General features: G+C 36.7%; 1 protein-coding gene across 5 annotated transcripts in view; it reads right to left on the bottom strand.

Annotated features, from left to right (window-relative positions):
* The window catches only part of mbd5 (methyl-CpG binding domain protein 5), a 212,993-nt gene that overhangs the window by 59,370 nt on the left and 133,782 nt on the right, over window positions 1-19,841 (bottom strand). For 3 of the 5 annotated variants that reach the window (XM_033024719.1, XM_033024721.1, XM_033024720.1), the window contains exons 3-7: window positions 19,227-19,329; window positions 16,805-16,985; window positions 11,330-13,420; window positions 10,035-10,106; window positions 1,211-2,203 (exon numbers count right to left, since the gene is read on the bottom strand). In XM_033024719.1, the coding sequence (XP_032880610.1) occupies window positions 1,211-2,203; window positions 10,035-10,106; window positions 11,330-13,420; window positions 16,805-16,985; window positions 19,227-19,329 (3,440 nt within the window). The remainder of the gene's footprint in view (window positions 1-1,210; window positions 2,204-10,034; window positions 10,107-11,329; window positions 13,421-16,804; window positions 16,986-19,226; window positions 19,330-19,841) is intronic. The other 2 variants (XM_033024722.1, XM_033024723.1) reach the window with 2 other exon arrangements.

Raw genomic sequence — 19,841 nt, 5'->3', positions numbered from 1 at the left:
CAACCTCGTGAAAATGACATCTTGCTGTTTGTCTCACCACTGATGTGTACTGAGTAACACAAGTTATGGTCTATCTTTGTGAAAAATTTACAACTAATCGGAAATGAAGCAATGAACTTGTGATGCAACCATTTAAATTTCAGACATATTTAATTAAATCCAAACTAGCTATGAGATTATCTTAATAATTTTATTGTCAAATACTCCCAGCGAATACCAAGCGTCACAATGGCAGTCACATTTCTTAAACTTCAAAACATTACTGAACGATATTAAATTTCTAATTTTAAAAACGACTTTTGTTTCTTTTCATAGTCGTAATTCAGCCACTTTCCCTCCATTATTTCTTCCAAATTCATATTAAAGTATTTCAACTCATGCTAGTTATATCACAACTCTTCATTCTGACTAAATAAGGAAATGCAGTTGCTTTTCCTGTTCATTCAAGTCCTAGATCCTTGTTTCACTTGCTGCAAATATCAGTTCTTGAAAGTCGGTCAATAAGGGGGCAAAATAGTTATTGAAATTAAATAGATTAGCTAATGCCAACTCCCATCATTTACTCGTACAGAAATCAGTGGTTCTTTATATTTTCCATTAGTCGACTCCGTCAAAAATTTTTATATCTCATGTGACTAACTACATTGTACACTAACTCCTTACGTCAACCAAGGTCATTCCGTTTTACTGAAATAAATCCAGTCTTGAAATGTTACTTGATAAAAATTTCACTCCAAAACAAAGCTTTCCAGAAATCTGATAAAAATGTAAAAATTGCAGTGGAAGCATGTGAAATGCAAGTTAAAGGAATCTCCTGAAATAAGTACACTTAACATACGTTTTCAGGATTTTTAGGTGTTATTTGCCTGATCAAAACATTTGTCCATCATCCATATACATTCCTAATGATTTAAATGGGGAGAAAACAATTCCTTGCAGTAATATTTGTTGCACTCCTTAATTCATGTGACATATTTAAAATCCCAATTTATTTTCCATGAGATTGAACTATTAATAAATGGAGTAACTCCACACAAGTACATTTCAATCTGTACCAGGTGAAGAGGAAGTTTTCTGTCCAAAACATTTAATACCCTAACTCATTTTTAAGAATATTTTAAATAGAGATTAAAAATAACATTGCTGAAATGTCTATTGAATTTCTTGACACAAGTAAAATGTACCAGTCACTTGGCAATTTAAAACTTACCAAGAAAGTTGGTTCCTAGCAAAGGGAGGTGTGGTAGCAAGTTGTTCAATTTTGTAGGTCCTGTTGCATGCCCAGCAGCTGAAATGGGTAGCAGCGATTCTGCCATTGACATGACTGCTGTCCCACCAAGAGTTGAGACAGCAAGTGCTGCTACGGATGATGTACTGGTGGTAGTGGTTGCCTGGGATGAGGTTGCTATGGAAACTTCAGAGTGATTTATACCATGGTTCAAAGGAGAGTGCAGAACACTTCGCAACAGATGGGGATTGAGGGCCATTAGTCCTGGGGCTGCTGTGACAGCTGGGAGGAGGAGAGGGTTTGTAGTGGTATCAATGCTTGAAAGGCTTGGTAAAGGGTTCCCCAGAGGGTTTGTCAAAAGGGTTTGTGATCTGTTACTAACTAATTGATTGCTATGCAAATGATCTGGCGGGGATTGGATTTGTGTCACAGAAGGTGAAGGGTGGTTTTGTTGCTGCAATAAATCTGGGAGAGTCAAGTTAAAAGATGTAAGGGGTAGCATTGTAGCCTGTGCCTGGTTTTGAAACAGTGTTGCCAAAAGCTGAACAGGTTGTAAAGTCTGTCCCGCCAAATCACCAGGAAGCAAAGTCAAAGCTGCATTTAAATTTGGGTTCAGAATTCCCAAAGGATTCATAGAGACTTCTCCCTTGCCATCTACTGATGTGGGTAACATGTTCAGCATATTCTGGTTCAGAAGATGTTGCTGGTTCATTGCAAAAGGAATGGACAGAGAGCCAAGCAGGTTTGGGTTCAGAGAGTGGGTATGATTGCTACTCGTAGGGATGGCATGTCCAAAATGAAAAGCCTTGTTTTGACCAATGATGGGAAGTGTACCCCCCATGGGGATCTGATTATGCAATGCATTTCCAGCTGCTGTTGTAACTATAACTCCATCTTGCAGAACGGATGTTGTCTTGGTAATGGCAAGTTGGTTGGTGCCTGCAATGGCCATGGATGCTGCCTGGCCAGAACTACCTGAAACCCACAGATAGGTTAAAGATGAGCAAAATATCTTAATTACTTGTGTTCGCATTTATAATGATTACATTTCACATTCCGATTTTTACATTAACAATTTAACATGGGAACTAACAACAAAAAGATTAATTTGCTAGGTTTGATTATCCACTTGACCAGCTCTTCATTTTGTCTGTTATAAATTGGACATATTAAATCCATTCTTAAAGAACCAAACACAATATTTAAACCCAACACAAACTCGTCATTATTAAATATCCTACAGCATAAAACCCTAGAGAAAATAAAAATGCTTTTCTCACTTGACACAAATGCAGGAAACTATATATCAGGCAATGCAAAATACATCAGTTCAAATCAAAAGTGATGCTCAAAACATTTCTAAATAGTGATTACATTAGAACTAATGGAACAAAAACCTTTGGTTAAAAATGAAAATAGGTTCCACCGAAGTGAATTTAGAATAAATTGAATGGTGCAAAATGTTGCAAGTAACTCTAAATTGTAAAATGTTCCAGTATGCCTAAAGGGCCTGTCCCACTGTGGGACCTAATTTGCGAGTTTAGAAGAGTTTGCCCTCGACTCATAATCGCAGCATGGTCGACACGAGGTCTTTGTAAGTCTCCTTCATGCTCGAGTAGTCCCCGCGTACTCAAGGCCTCAGCTAGGTTGCGGCGTATTTTCAACATGCTGAAAAATGCCCGCGAGTAAAAAAAGGTCGCCATGTAAAAAAAAAATCAATATTTTTTAACTCGTAAGTTTAGTCGAGGTAGGTCATAGTAGGTCGTAATGCTATCGTAGGTAATCAAAGGCAATCGAAGCTAAAGCTCATTGAGAAAAAAGGTAAGTAAACCAATCAGTAATGTTAAATGCCCGCTAAACTTTATTAAAAGTTGTCTGGCTTCTTAAAAGCATCTCCATTCCTTCTCCCCCCTTCTCACTCGCCCCCCCCCCCTCTCCGCACTCTCTAAAGGATTTACCGTAACTGTGCCAGCCGTCTTTTACCTTCCTGTTCATCGCGGGTGTGAATTTCAGACAGCGCTCCCCCGCTTTCCCTGGCCCCCGCCTTTGCAATGTGTTTGTGTGTGTGTGGGTGTGTGTGCACGCAGACAGTCGATCCGGCTTGCGGTCGATCCAGCTCGAGGTTTTTCAGGCGAGTGCCCTCGAGCTTGAAGGTTTGAAGACAGTCGCTGAAGAGTCGTGTTAGTGGGACAGGCCCATAACATTTCAAATTAGAGTTAAATGATATTTCTTGAATTTCTGGCAAACAATTTAAATTCTTAAACATTTCTGTCAATCTCTCCCAAAAAAAAAAATCCAAAGCACACAAGAAGTTAAATGTGCCATTCCTGAAATTTGTATCTCAAGTTAAAAATAACGTTGGAGTAACTGATATTCTGAGGTCTTTGAAATACAATGGGTAAATATCAGTGCATAAAACAAAAATAGTCCTGCAAATATGTGTTTAAGTTCAACAGAATATAGATTTTCCAATTGAATACGAATCAAACTAAACACATCAAATGTTTGCATTTAATGTAATGAGGCCAATAGATTTATTTTTCCTTAGGTTCCTGATCATGTAATCACTACTTTGGAGCAGAAGAGCTCACCTGGGCTCTAGATTATGTACAAAAACAACCCACACAAAATACATAAAAGATTAAAAAGATTGTACATGTAACCAGATAATGGTCTGATTTTCAGTCGGAGAAGTATAATAACATCAGCATCAATTTTATGATTCCACACATTTTTAACAACGGTGCAAGCATATTACACATGCTACTGCAGGAAATTACCTGTTTAACCAACATCATGGTACTTATTTACAAAGTAAATCCTGCATATTGGGCTAATTTACATTTGAATCACCTTTCGACTTTTCTTTAGTTGTACATTATATGAACTTAATACTTAACTGCTTAATACTTAATTTATATCTAAAATAATCCCACTAGAAACTTGGAAAATTGCAAATTAATGAAAATTATCTTCAATCTCTCTGATCGATCTACTGCATACGGACGATCTACTGCAGTAAGTGCTTCATGTTTCCCAATTAAGCAACATACTTATAATTAGCTTTACTTTACAAGTTAAAACTACAAAATTGATGCATCAACAAAAAATGATTTTGAAAATGTCCAAGCAGTCTGATACGAATCACTTAATTATTTAATAGCACTCTCAATTATGATATAACATTGCAAAAAATATTAAGATGCTATTTATATTATGTCTATTTATATTATATAGATGGAATTTCATGTTTGTTGAAATTATCATAACTTTCCCAGAAACAAAAAACTGCCCTGTTTTTTGTTGAGCTCACAGGTCTGGCTACTGACAATACACTGGGGCCAGTTTAATACAATATCAGTGAGGCTAATAGGATGAATAAAAATCTAACTACAATTGAGACTGAGCGTGAATAAAATTATAACCAAATCGATATCATACACGTCACTGACAGACTGCATCAGCATTGAAACATATATGATTGTTAAGGGCTTGGACACACTAGAGGCAGGAAACATGTTCCCGATGTTGGGGGAGTCCAGAACCAGGGGCCACAGTTTAAGAATAAGGAGTAAGCCATTTCAAATGGAGACGAGGAAACACTTTTTCTCACAGAGAGTGGTGAGTCTGTGGAATTCTCTGCCTCGGAGGGCGGTGGAGGCAGGTTCTTTGGATGCTTTCAAGAGAGAGCTAGATAGGGCTCTTAAAAATAGCAGAGTCAGGGGATATGGGGCGAAGGCAGGAACGGGGTACTGATTGGGGATGATCAGCCATGATCACATTGAATACTGGCTCGAAGTGTCAAATGGCCTACTCCTGCACCTATTGTCTATTGTTAAATGCAAATATATACAAAATTAATGTTAAGCTTTAATTACTACTTAGAGGTCATGGAGCAAGAGAGATGGAAATTAGATCCTTTTGGCCAATTTATCCAGACCAAACCAGTTGGTATTCTGGGCTAGTCCCGTTTCCCTGCAGTTGGCCCATATGATCAGCCATGATCACATTGAATGGTGGTGCTGGCTCGAAGGGTCAAATGGCCTACTCCTGCACCTATTGTCTATTCCTATAAACTCTTCCTATCGACGATCTGTCTCGAGAGACATTGAATCTCATCCAAAATTCAGTTTTTCCCACCCAAAAGTTTGCAACTTTGACTTGTTGATCAGCAGTTGAAACAGGACCTCTTTTGAATGGACATTGGAGATGTAAAAGGGGTGCTTTGAAATGGGCTATTTAATTATTATTGTTGACCTAGATTAACAATAGAATCTGCTAAGGTGCCCCACAAGAAATTTAAGAAATATTTACTTGTATTTAGACATATTAAAAGTAGTAAGTAAACAAAGTTTGGATGTTTAAAAAACAGGAATCCTAGAAGAGTGATATGGTTTGTTTTTTTCACTGGGAAATGATATTAAATATATTTAATAGGAACCTTTGTCCTTCTTTACAGACACAAGCAATTTAAATTTGGACTTCAAAAAACCCCACAAATAAGGTGTAGATAGCTGTAAAGATTAATCACTCCAGATGCAGATAGACATCAAATCAAACCTAATGTTGTGAAAGATGATATAATACATTTGGGAGAGAGAAAACATGACATAAACAGTGCGTGACTTTAAAAATGACAAATGTGCTGAAGTTGAGCGGACACATTAAATCTGAATAAAATATGTTGGCTGAGATTTTAACAATAGTTTGGAATATAAAATACTAAACAAATATAAATGACCGGTTAAACTGTAGTCAGAAAATTCTGTCTGATTTGAATACCTCACTTTAGGAAGAAAATAAGCATGAAAATAAGCGTTCACTGAGAGGACTCATTAACAATGGGAAGCTGTGATATGAAATAAAAATAAACTTAAAACTAAGGGAATTAGCGAATATCCGATAAAAATATTAATTGAATTGAGGTTATGTTAAGAAACAGAAAAGATTTAAGATCAAATTAGACAGCAGTTCATTAGCCAGATATGGCTTCTTCACATTGGAGCCTGGAAGGCAACTTCTTTCAGTCTCTCATTTCTTGGTTCAGTAAGGATCATTACTCAGAAAGAAAATGACTGAATAGGTCTATTTTTATCAATTTGGGATCTGGCACGTACATTGGAATCAGGTTTCAATTATATTTCTTTGGAGTAGGTGGAAGTAGAAGTCATTCAAAGATGTTTTTGAAGCACTATATTCTTTGTTTGCATTAAGCCAATAGATCTGTTAGGTCCAAATCTTTCCCCTGTTATAATATATCATTGCAGCTGCATATTCTTAACAAAAGATAAATATTCAGAGGTAATTAATACATTAGGAATTAAGAATGACATAAACTGGCAAACTGTCCTGAGCAATACCCAATTTATTTAGCATGTATACATTTAAAATGTATATTTTCCTGGCTTAATATTAGTTTTCCCAACTATGATGTACCTTAGTACATTTATTGTGATATAGGCACCATAAAAATTAAAGCTATCAAACATAATGAGCAAATTATATATATTAACAAAAAAACTGACATTGGGATGCCAATAGGAACAATTGAGAGTCTGATATTATCAATATTACTTTAATCCGTTGCACAGTTATGTACATTTCTAATGTAGTTTGGCAAATGTTGTTGAATGAGAGCAACCTCCTGGGCAAATCTCCATAAACTATCCATTCTAAGAGTTTATCGGAAACATAAGGTTACTGAAGGCTCAAAGAATAACAGATCAGTAACACTTCACTGGTACATTTTCACATTTCTGAACAGTGGTCTTCAGCCCAAAAGTGAATGAATTCACTCGAAACAATATTTGGGATGCTTTGTGACATAAATGCAAATTATTGTTAAAGTCAAGTTTGATCTCAGTTATATTTGTTTTATACAACATGAAATTGCAAAGTACAGTTTTACTTAAAGTTAAATGGTGTTCACCTGGTATTCCTGAAATCATTGTTTATTTATGACAGTGATGTTTTATTGAGCTATACAACCACCATACATTTTATTCTTACTATTTTTACCCAGTAGAGAACATTTTGCATTATATAATTAACTTGAAGTGTTAATGATTCTATCCCCAACAGCGGCCACTCTAAGTGGAAAGTATTGATAAACAAATATAAAGAAACATTGAAGTGTCTTGATTTAAGTGCGACTTTCCCGAACACATGTTGATACAAGCATTCTAAACATGCAGTGATAAAATTGGCCTGATTGGGAATTATTTTTAAATCATACTCTATTTTACTATCGCGAGATAAGACGAAGTTGAACTACAAGCATTACATTTTAGCCAAACAGCACAAGTGCATGGAGTTACACAATTTTGTCAACAGCTCATTTTTAATAACATTTATTAAAAAGTTTGAACAAACATGTCAATTCTATATCCAAATGAGCATCGGCCTAGAAATAGTCATGAGCCATCAAATGCATAATAAACCTAAACCGATTAATTGGTTACATAAAGTTGCTGCAGTGCACATATTAATTGCAGATTATGTGTAGTAAAGAACAATCTTGAATATACTTAAGGATTGGAATTCTGAATTGTAGTGATTAATTTAACACAAGTGAAAAAAGTTAATTTTTCTTCACACAAGTATTTTATGTATAACTTTACCCAACTGTATAAATATGTAAACTAAACAAATATAAAAATAAAATCATACATAGTTTGTTGTAATTTTAATTTCAGTTTACCCAATATACACATACTACAACTGGTCCTATAATGATCCCAAGGTCATAATATTATGAGATAAGAATGGAACCAGAAAATATTAAGGTAACAAGTAAGAAGAACACGCTTTCCTAGATGTTGTTGTCTCGTAATACAAAGTGAATAAATATTACACAGAAGTGGAAACACATTCAAAATCAAGTTACCTGGTCTACAATGGAACAAATGAATGAAGAATAAGAGGAGTAAATTACATATCTCAATGTCGAGCCAGAAAAGGCACGTGGGAAAGAATGATTTCTAGTTAATGATACTTTTCAACCAGTTTAAGTTTGTGTTCATTAAATTGAGAAAAGTGCCATTTTGAACTCTAACGCTGTGGAATGTATGATAGAAAATGATTGGAACACATTTGCAACTGCACTTTGCATTCTTTTTAATGTATTTTGCATCATCAATATTGCATCTCGGATGTCATGAACATATCAGTTTGAGTAAACCATAAGGTCATAAATCATTAGTTCTGCCGCAATTTTAAAGTGTTCAATTTATGGAAGTGGTTTATAATCATACCCTGCTTGCATTAAACCCATTTCAAACCATTTGCTGCAACAAAAGGAAAAACAGATTATAATAGTTCATGGCAAGGTGAATTGTATACAAAAGTATGGAGGTTATGTAGGGCACATTGGTCAACCCATATTTCCAGTTTTGGTCTCCCTATTTAAGGAAATATGTTAATAAATTGTTAATAGTTAAATGTACTTGTTGGTGAGTTGTCTTATGAGGAAATGTTGAACAGGCTCTGCTTTTACCAACTGGAATTTAGAAAGGGGATAGGAAACTTGGTTGAAACATACAAAATCTTGAAGAATTTTAACATTGGATGTGAAAAAGATAGCTTCCCCTTGTGAATGAATTTACAACGGGGTGGAGAAGGTTATTGTTTAAATAAAAAAGGGGTCACCCATTTAAGACTTTTTCCCTTGGCATTCTTTTTCAAAGGCGATGGAAGCAGAATCTAATACTTTAAATGTGAGGTAGACGGATTTTCATAAAGGAAGATGAAAAGTTTGCTTGCGGTGGGTATGCAGTGTCGATCAGTATTGATCGCTGAACATCAGCGCAGGCAAAAGGAGCCATGTGGCCTTCTCCCACTCCTACTATGCAATTCATTTGTAAGCATCTTTGTTTTAAAGAATCCTGAACAACCTTTAGTTTATTAAGTTAATGCTAACCTTAAGTAGAAAATATACTAGCACTGCATTTTGGCACTTATGAAAATCATTCTTCAAGCTTCCGCCTCCACATTATAATACAGCACCTGGAGAAAGACGTCAGACAGCGGTACATCACATCTTAATGCTACACAGCTCACTGCAAAGATAATCCTAAATTTGATGGAGGTGATGTTTGTGTTTGAACTTGTACATATTTACTCATTGTGAGAACAGCTCACATTACATTTCAAATAAAAATAATTGATGATCTGAACTTAATAGTCACAAACAAACCAGTGCAAAAATTCAGTTCTGATTATTACTCTATAATTTTGTTTGAGCCATCAACTCCTTCATACTGATGGACACAAGGAATAATTCTGGATTTTAAGCAAGTTTAATCACTTCCGTGCTTTTGTCTGCTCCATGGTATTGTTTGGTCACATAAACGGTTCCAGATTAGGTTCTTCACTGAGATTCAATCACCACTTGAGCATTTGTGTAAAGGCCAAGATGCAAATACTTGTAGAGAAAATTCCATTCACATTCCACAAAATACAAACTTTTAACTGTATTCTATTCAAATTTAAATCTAAGCCCTGGATATGAAATGAAGATGTACAATGATAGCAAAATGTGTTCAAGAGACCAATAGAAAAGCAAATTTCAATCAGAATGCAAAGTTAATGTTCTTAAGATGTATTGATAATGAGACATGCAGCAAGCATATTTTTACCAAGAGTAAGGTTTTGGAAGATTTTCATTTAGAATTCTTTTTAAGGCTGCTTGTTCTAGATGGAGTACATTTTTACTCTGTTCAAATTTCTGGGCTGTCTCAAATTATTTATTTGTTTGGGATGATGGGGAATGGAAAATGGATCCAGTTTTTACAGCACACAAGCATACCTCCTGATAGGTTGAGCAAGGAACAACGTTCGCGTCTGTGCAGATGTCCATAGGATGGACCATCCTGCCCTCCTGAGAGGATAGCATTAATGAGGGCAAGAAAATTGAGGAAAATGTTGTTACAAGATAAAAATTGACATAGCAAGAAAACTGTCAATAATTATGCACAAAGAGAAAAATATGCCATTCCCTCCCACCATGGAATCTCTACATTTCATGTCATATAATTCAATTAGACAAACACAATGTGTCGATTAAGTGTACGTTGTTCTCCTCATTTTGACCAGCTTTGTTGTGGCTGCTTTGTGCTGAAAACTCTATGTGAATGGCACGCAGATTCCTTTGTTATTTAACTTGCTGCCATTTCCTCACACAAAGCAATCCAGCCAGTCTGTCCAAAACACGATCCCCAAACAGTTAAGCTTATTGAGACAATATGCAGTCAAGGTTGTGCAATACGACAAAACTGTTGATACATGGCCAGTCTTCCCAGAATGCACAATTCCAAAGCTGTTAACAATTCAACTTGTGTTTCATAAAGTCTGGAAATATTAAATCTTTATACAGACTACATGGATCTTTGACTCTTCTGCCCCAACACAAGGTAGTAAACATTTAACTTTTGCATTTATTTTCACTGTGCAATACATTAGTGATGAATCAAAATTATCAACATGATTATCATAAGTTTTTTTTAATGGAAGGTACTTTGTTGTAGGATTCTGTTTTCAAATGATATGTGAATAAAATGTGGATAAATTAAGAATACTTTACATTAATTGCTCAACTGAAATGCAATTTTATATTTTCAATGTATAATAAAATCAAAAATTCATATCCGTGAGGAAATGGTCGCTGTGAGGCTTCAAACACGTTAAAAGCAAAAAAATTGGCTGTTTTTTACTTATTATATACCAAGCACATAATCACATAAATGAAACCGAATTAGCATAATGAAAATAAAATACAATGAAATTAATCAAATATTAAAAGGATCAGCAACATTCGGGCTTTGAACTTACAATCCTGAAGTAAAGCATGTAAAATCACATAGAAATTACTTCCTGATCAAAACATTTGTATCGATGAATTGACACCATACTAGGATAAAGTATCTAAACCTTTTGCAATTTACAAAATTGACAAATTTAAGGAAATCGGATGATGTAGAAATCAGTACAATCCTTGTGCCACAGATGATAAACACTAATGGCAAATTATATACAGTTGAAACTTGAGCCAAAATTTGAAAATAACATTAAAAAATAAATCAATGAATTAGTGTAAAACCATACCTGTGTCAGCATTGGTTTGGCAACAAATGCCACTACTGTTTGGTACCATTACAGAAGAGGCTGCAATTCTTGAATGATGGTTTGAATGCAAACTATTTCCCAAAGTCATTCCAGATTGGTGAAGCAGCCCACAATTGCCACCATCATGAGGCTGTCCAACTAACCCAACAAATTGATTGTTTAGGCCCTGACAACTGTGGATTAAACTACTATTTGTATTCTGGCAAGAAATACCTTCCCCTCTTGTTAGATTTTGAGCTGATAGGTTATGAATGGAACCAGAGTTCAAACTAGTGTTTGAAAAATTATGTTGGTTGGTTGAACAAGAAATACCTGTCGTGGAACTACCACAACTAGCACTGCTATTGCCACTGATTTGAGAACTCTGTGAACTCATTGACTGAAGTAACTGAGACATGGTGTTATTCATAGTCACAGATGAATTTTGTCCTTGTTTCCTTAAAGAGTCAATCACAGACTTTGGAACTCCTGAGCTGCTCATCTGAGACTGTTTCAGCATACTCAATACTGTCGGGGTAGCTTGCTTCCGCTTTCTTAAAGGATCCTTTTGCTGTGCCATTAGTTTGTCTCTCAGTGCTGCACGGCCACTTTGACCTTCATTCACTGAAAGCAGCATGTTTGTAGTTGGTGGAAACATGGTATTTAAAGTGCTGTGTCCTTCACTATTGCCACCACTGCCAACAGCACCACTACTGTTACTACCAGACAGTTTGTTTTGATTAGCTAGCTGTGCTTTGGCTGCTGCTGAAAGTAAACTGCTTGCTGGAAATGAGGCAGCATTATGCTGGTTCAAAATTTGATTTAAGGGCATTCCTAGCAAACCTGGCTGACCCTTTTGTTGTTGAACATTCCCAACAGATACGGATGGAAACAGAGGATTATTTTGAGGATTCAAAACGTTGTTCATTCCAACCAACAGCTGATTAGAAATATCTTTGTATTGATGATGCCCATCAGGCTTAGTAGATGGACTGGATGGCATAGATGGCCGTGGAGAACCCATAGATGACCTTGGCGACCTTGGAGGAACCTTTATTCCACTGCAGCCAGATTGAGGTCCTGCAGGTGGCATCATTAAGCTTCCGTGATCAGATGATGTGGATGATGACCGAGACCTTTGTGGTGACGCCTCAATTCTTCCCATTACAGATCCAATCATATGTACAGGAGAGGTAACTGGAGCAGGAGACACAGATGTGGAAGTTGAATGTTGAACCCGTGGAACATGAGTTCCATGATTTACTGGGCCAGGTTTAACAGTTGGCAATGGTAGATTGCTTGGCAGAGGGACAACAGCAGGAGGCATGTTTACATTCATCATAGGTACCTGAGAGTGCATGGTTGTCTGGAAATTAGATGTATTCATAAGTACTGGATTAGGTTTACTTGGTATAGGATCAAGGATACCTAACGGATCTTTTTCTGAGGGCAATGGCTTTTTCTGGAGAGCACATGGTGTTGGGGGTCCTTGGGGAGGTTTGTGAAACATAATTCGTGGCATATCCATATTCGATGAATAATTACAAGATGGTTTTTTCATTACTGGGCTTTTTGTAGTCATTGTCGGTGAAAGAGGTATAGAAGTCCTACCAGCCATAGCACAGGATGAGTGGGATGAAGAATTCTGCATCAGAACTGTGGGTGGGGAATGGGGTATTCTATTAATGTGAATTGGGCTGGAGTTTGGCCCAGCATGAAAGCCTGGATTACTTCGCGTAAACACGTCAGGGCTTCCCATTGTATCAGTCCTGGGAGATATAGAACCATCTCCATAGATCTGTGATCCTGATGACGCTGGGCTAGAAAGACCACCATGACTTCCACGATATGGAGACTTCTGTCCTTGATCATTGCTACCCAGCCTTTGCCTGGAATAGCCATGAAGTTCTTGTTGGGGGCTTCCACATAGGTCTTGTTGATAAAGCCGTGATGCAGCATTGGGACCCCCCATCAATTTAGGCAGAAATGTGTTCTTGTAGTCTGGCACCGAAGAATTTGTTATTACTTCTTGTGACTTATTTCTCGTTGCTCTAGGAGTTGCAGCCCGAGATTGTACCATAGGAGTGCCACCTGAAAAAAACATATACATCATGAATAAAGTACAAGACTGATCAATCTATTAAGGAGTCTATTTTCATCTCATTGCTCACACCATCTCAATCCTTACTTTGCTCCACAGTGTCCCAGAGTTAAAACGAACCTAAATCTGAAATAAATTTGGGCGCACTGAGGTTGTTTTTTTTTGGGGGGGGGTTGGTGATTCAAAGATTGGAAGGTTTGGTGGAGAAAATTCTGAAATTGGAAGACGGCAAGAAAACCAGCCAGATTCTCACGAATGACTGACTTTTGGTTGGATCATGGGCATACGAACAGGAGGCATAGACCTGAGTGTGTGGCTGTGAAGGTCTCATGTCTGAACATCCTATTAACAATTGCAACTCGTGACATGAGAGGACTTTGTTTACTAGATAGTTGTGAGAAACTCAAAGGCCGTTGCCACTTCTTTCTGTGAACTCACAAATGTGTGTTACTTCTTTCATGAATGGAGGGGAGAACATTAGAAAAGGAAAATACAATATACATAGTTCTGCTGAAATAACCGGAATGGGCCAATCAATATTTGAAATGCATTCATAAAAAATACATCGGTTAAAATGGTTATTGAAAAAAAATGTGTGTTAGTAAGGAAAGTTAATAATAATGTTAAGACACTTATAGTAAACTGCACCTGGCAATTTCACTGTGTTCTATTCAAATTTGTGGATTATTACATAAGGTCACATAAAATAAAATTTAAAATACACAAATAAAGACTATAACATTTTTAAATAGCACCGTCTTCAATTTTAGCTGCAGTAAAATCAGATTTTATTGTTTTAATAAAGCCCCTTTATCCAGACAACATGATAAAGGTATTTCCAAATATCTATTGCCAACACCACAGAATGCATTGTACATTACCAGCTGCCGTGTGCTGTCATAAACCCCTCCCAATCAGTCAATTTAGGTACAATAGCTTAGTGATTATCCTGAAGGCCACAAGTTCAAGTGCCAGAGGGGCAAATGGCAAAATAATGAAAATTCAGTAACCTCTGGGTTTACTCAGACAATGAGCACAAAGGCTGCTGGATTGGTCTAAAAAACCATAATGGTTCGCTCATGTCCTTCAGATAAATAATACGCCAGATTCTGTCAGTAATATGAATCCAATTATTAACATTGTTATTTATTTGTAATGCTGCAGGGCCAACTATAAATGGGAGATAAAAACTGAATCACCAATGTTACCTATACCTCAAGAACAAAGTTTTAAACAACAATATTATAATTTGATGCTGCTGGTGTCAAAGGTTAAATAAAAATTTAATATTCATGCATGGTAACTTTGCAATTAAAATATAAAACTTGAACAAAAGAGTCAAGGTTCTCAAAAGCACCTTCTTGGTCTTAAACATAGCTTGATTGAAATTAAAACAACTGAAGTAAAAACAGAAGCAACTGCAGGGCAAATCAGAAAATTATGCATGGAGAGTTGTTTAATTTGTCTGTTGGCATATTCACATTTAAAAAAATCTTCTGTACAACTTCTAATGCCAGAGCTTTCTTCAGCAGGAGAGAAGTAACTGAAAACTTACTTCAGTACAATCATAGAAATGGAGAGACACCCTTAGGCCAACGTTCACGTTAACTCACAAGCACCCATTCGCACTAACCCTATTTTATTCTCCTCCCATTCCCATCTACCGCCAGATTCCACCACTCACCTACAATCAGACAATTTAAAGTCGCCATTTAATCTAACAATCAGCATGTCATTGAGATGTGTTAGGAAGATGGAGTACTTGAAGGAAACGAACAGTCACAAGGGAAATGTGCGAATTTCACAGGCAGAAGCAGAAGCAGCATTATCTGAATGGTGTTCAAGAAGGAACTGCAGATGCTGGAAAATCGAAGGTACACAAAAATGCTGGAGAAACTCAGCGGGTGCAGCAGCATCTATGGAGCGAAGGAGATAGGTAACGTTTCGGGTCTGAAGAAGGGTTTCGGCCCGAAACGTTACCTATCTACTTATCTGAATGGTGTCTGGTTAGGAAAAGGGGAAGTACAATGAGACCTGGGTGCCCTAGGTCACAAGTCACTGAAAGTAAGCATACAGGTACAACAGGCAGTGAAGAAAGCTAATGGCATGTTGGCCATCATAACGAGAGGAGTTGAGGAGAGGAGCAAAGAGGTCCTTCTGCCGTTGTACAAGGCCCTGGTGAGACCACACCTGTAGTATTGTGTGCAGTTTTCGTCTCCTAATTTGAGGAAGGACATTCTTGCTAATGAGGGAGTGCGGGAATGAATGAGGGAACGAGGTTCATTCCCATGATGGTGGGACTGTTATAAGATGAAAGAATGGAGCGACTGGGCTCATTGGAATTTAGAAGGATGAGAGGAGATCTTATAGAAACAAAATTTTTTTGAAGGGATTGGACACGCTAGATTCAGGAAACATGTTCCCGATGTTGGGGGAATCCAGAGCCAGGGGCCACAGTTTAAGAATAAAGGGTAGGCCATTTAGTACTGAGATGAGGAAAAAGATTTTCACACAAATAGTTGTGAATTTGTGGAATTCTCTTCCTCAGAACGCAGTGGAGGCAGATTCCCTGGATGCATTCAAAAGAGAGTTAGATAGAGCTCTGAGGGCTAGCAGAATCAAGGGGTATGTGGAGAAGGCAGGAACGGGGTACTGATTGTGGATGGTCAGCTATGATCACATTGAATGGCTCATTGGCCCGAATAGCCTACTCCTGCACCTATTGTCTATGTAACACTGTGCCATCTTATCATGACACAGCAGTAACAAAATGTTATGGTTACCAGAAGCTTTCCATTTTAATGATATTTCTTTATTTGAATTTAAGTTGCCCCAGAGTTGTGATGGGAATCAAATGTGTGTCTCCAGATGAATAATCCTGTTGCTAATCCATTAACTTTGCCATTGAGCTATTGTACCCCAATTCTCATTAATTCTATTTTTTTCTGCAATACCAGCAGTCACTTGATTTGATAAAGACTCAGTTACCCAGTTCATGAGACAAAGCATTATTTTTTTAAATCCCCATTAACTGCACTAAATTATATTGCAACAACAGTTGTTGCTTTCTTTCATACACTCATTCCATTTAAACACCAGTTTAAAAAAACATTGCAAATTTTGCTTATCTACTATTAATGTTTGTCAATTAAAAGGATCTTGTCAATATTACATATTATAGCTTCTACGCTGTTTTAAGAAAATCCTAGGTATACTCTATTGTTAATAGAAAGCAAACTATAATATCAATGTCAAAGAGCGATAATAAATACAGAAGAGTGGAAAAGTTGAGAGACAATGCAACTTTTACGTAAATCACAATCCACACAGAGTCTTAAACGGATTGAATGCTACTGGATTTTTAAAAAACTTACTTGTTCCACCACCTGGGCTTGTTAAAAGCAAGGAAGGATGTGGTGTTTCGATACTTTTATGTAGTGTAGCTACAGCAATGATTTTTCGTTTATGAATGCAAAGTTTTGTCAAATCTTCATCTGCCTTCACATCCTCTGCTGTTCTTTGTTTGACGGTTGCTCCAGGGTCAAAAGTGAATACCTTAAATCAAGATAATGCTTGTGTTACTAATTCACTGTCCCAACATTAATTCTCAAAGTCGTGATACTCACAGGGAAAAGTAAATTACTTTGGGGACCAGCACTTGATATAAACATGATATTTTGCAACCACTAAGCACATCTTCGGCCAATCTGCTGAAGATGTGTAAAATGGTACAGCTATTTATTTTAATATGCCTCAAACAATATCCCAGATGTTATATGTAGCGAGTGATGAAACATAAAACTTACACCCAACAGTTGGTAACTTCTGTATGTTTGCCAAAGGTAACATCATTGCAGGATTTCTTATAGTGAAATAGGAAACGAGACTCAGCCCGTTGCGTCCGCTCTGCCATTCAATCATGGCTGATCTATTTCCCCCTCAACCCCATTCTCCTGCCTTCTCCCTATGTCAGATAGTGCCTGTTGGGAGAGAAACAGATCATCTCCCTTTGTCCCTTTTCCAATTAACGTTAGGGTGCATAGCCAGGACTCATGGTGACTTTCTTAGGCTGCATATTAATTAATCCGTGAAATTATGCAAAAGTGGATCGTAGGTGCATCTGTAAAACAAAATGCAGATCAATTGTTCCAAACAGGACAAGATCAAAGGGAACAAGACTTTGCTTGTAATGTCATTTGTAAATGGAGATCCATTAAAAAAAAATCGAAGACATTTTTGTATTATATAACCTAAAATGCATTCTCTGTTCAATTTGTTTGCAAATTATAACAAAAAAGCAGGATAAAAGTTATCACTGTTTGTTTTCATGCATAATATGGATACATTTGTTTTTATTCTCATGAATACTATCAGTTTTGCTTGGCGAAAGTATTTTTCAAGTATCTTCTTGGTAATAATTCTAAGATTCACGAAACAAACAATGAGTAAATCAAATTCGGTATTTCTGGTGATTGCTGAGATCAAAAAAGCTGTTTGGATATGGATTACACCATTTGAGCACGTCTATTTCTTTTAAGCAGCTAGTAAAGAGGTGCTTTCTGGAACTGCTGCAGTCCTGCTGTTCTAAGAAAAAAGTTCCAAGATTTAAAGCAAAGTTACAAATACTAAGGAAAAGCATCTCAAGCATTAATAATTCCAGATTTAAAAAGGCCATTGATTTCACATCTGCACATTATTAAACCACTTCATGGTGAATGAACTGAATCACAGATCTGATGAAAGAAAACAAACCTGCCAATTTGTACACTGTTAGAATGAATGAGTGATGAGGTGAATAATCAGCTAACCTATTTTTAAAATGAAGTAATATTAGTTGTTCTTCCTTGAATAATGCAATTGAATCTTTAATGAAGCTGATTGACATTTGGACAACTGTGCAAAAAAAAAACTTTCACATATCATAGAAATATTATTAAAAGCATAATGATTTGCTATCTAAAAAGGAGAGAAGAAGAGCTTGGAAAGAAAGACAAATCTACAATGCATTTAGAATTTAAGCCTGGACATCTCAATTCATGCCAGAGATCCTCAGTATTATAAAGTTGACATTAGATGAATTGTTGAGTAAACGGAGCAATGAGGAACTGGACTATTTTGTACTGAAGATTCTCTCTGGAACCTTAATCTAAAGAGGTCCTTCTAAAGCTCCGAATACGAAGTGTCTTTTTAATTATTTCCCCCTCCACTGGGCAGCAATAAAAGTCTCAGTCTCTAATAACTATTTGTCCTCACCTGCCAAGCTCTCTCTATTATTACAAACTTAAACATCATTTTGGTCAGTCCTATTCTGAGCTTTCCTCTACTTGCTACTGTCGCGTTGTCTCAATGTTTTATAATTGTGACCACGTATCTTACTGACTTTCTCGAGCAGCCATTTAAAACAATGTTCATCTTCCTCATTCCACTCTCACTACATTAAACTCAGTAAAGCATTATATATCATTCCTTCCTCATCGCCATTATCCTTTTATTAATTTGAAAAGCTTTGTGGCATACTATATTACTTATCTTAGCATTTCATTGTTAGTTTCTCAATTCTTTAGAAAGGGCACATGGTCAATCAGCTTTGTAATGCTTTCTCTAAACTTAAGCAGCACCTGATGCGATCTCTTACTGGAATCCGTGTAATTTTGATGTGTTGATGCTTAATAATATGTAATATTTGCATTTTGTATGGTGCAAATAAATTGTCCTTGTTTTTCTATTAGAGTCATATTATAAAGGAATACATTTGATTAGTTGTCAAAAATGAGAAACAACTCAATTTCCTATTACCTTTGAAAGAATAAGAGGACACTCCAAGCCACATTTGCAAGTTCCATCAGTAAGTAGATATGTTTTAACTTGCTCGATGCAGGCCAATACAGAGCCACTTGGACTAAAGAAAAAAAGGAAAAACAAAAACATTGTGAAGTTCTGCACATATACAAGTTACCACTGAGAAAGTTTGATACTAATCTATTTTAACCAACCTGGATTTGTTGGCCAAAATGGCACACTTCAAAACAGTTTGAAGTTGCAAAAGTGAGAGCACGAGGAGGTTACAGAGTCAAATTGGATGAAATTGCTGAAGGCCCTTAAGTTAGGGCAACAAACAAAGCAGTGAGAAATAAATCAGAGAAAAGCATTGTAGTTAAGTGAGATGTAGGCTAGACTGAAAGCTGAAATTCATGGGCAGTCTTATAAGGAAAGGATAGGCAGACTAGGTTTCCAGCTAGGAGTTTAAAAGATAGCTTGACCGCAACCCACAGGAACTCAAGAAGTTTTGATAGAGAGATCTCTGTTTAACAATAAAGGGTCCTCTTCCTTGAAAGGATGGGGAAGGTGATTTTTCCCCCTCTATCAGCAGGTTACAAATCTTTTGTCTAAGGACAGTGGAGGCAGATGCTG

The sequence above is a fragment of the Amblyraja radiata genome, chromosome 7 (genome assembly GCF_010909765.2).
Source record: "Amblyraja radiata isolate CabotCenter1 chromosome 7, sAmbRad1.1.pri, whole genome shotgun sequence".
Taxonomy (NCBI): domain Eukaryota; kingdom Metazoa; phylum Chordata; class Chondrichthyes; order Rajiformes; family Rajidae; genus Amblyraja; species Amblyraja radiata.
The sequence above is the reverse complement of the archived record's forward strand: the minus strand, read 5'-3'. Positions and strand labels throughout refer to the sequence as shown.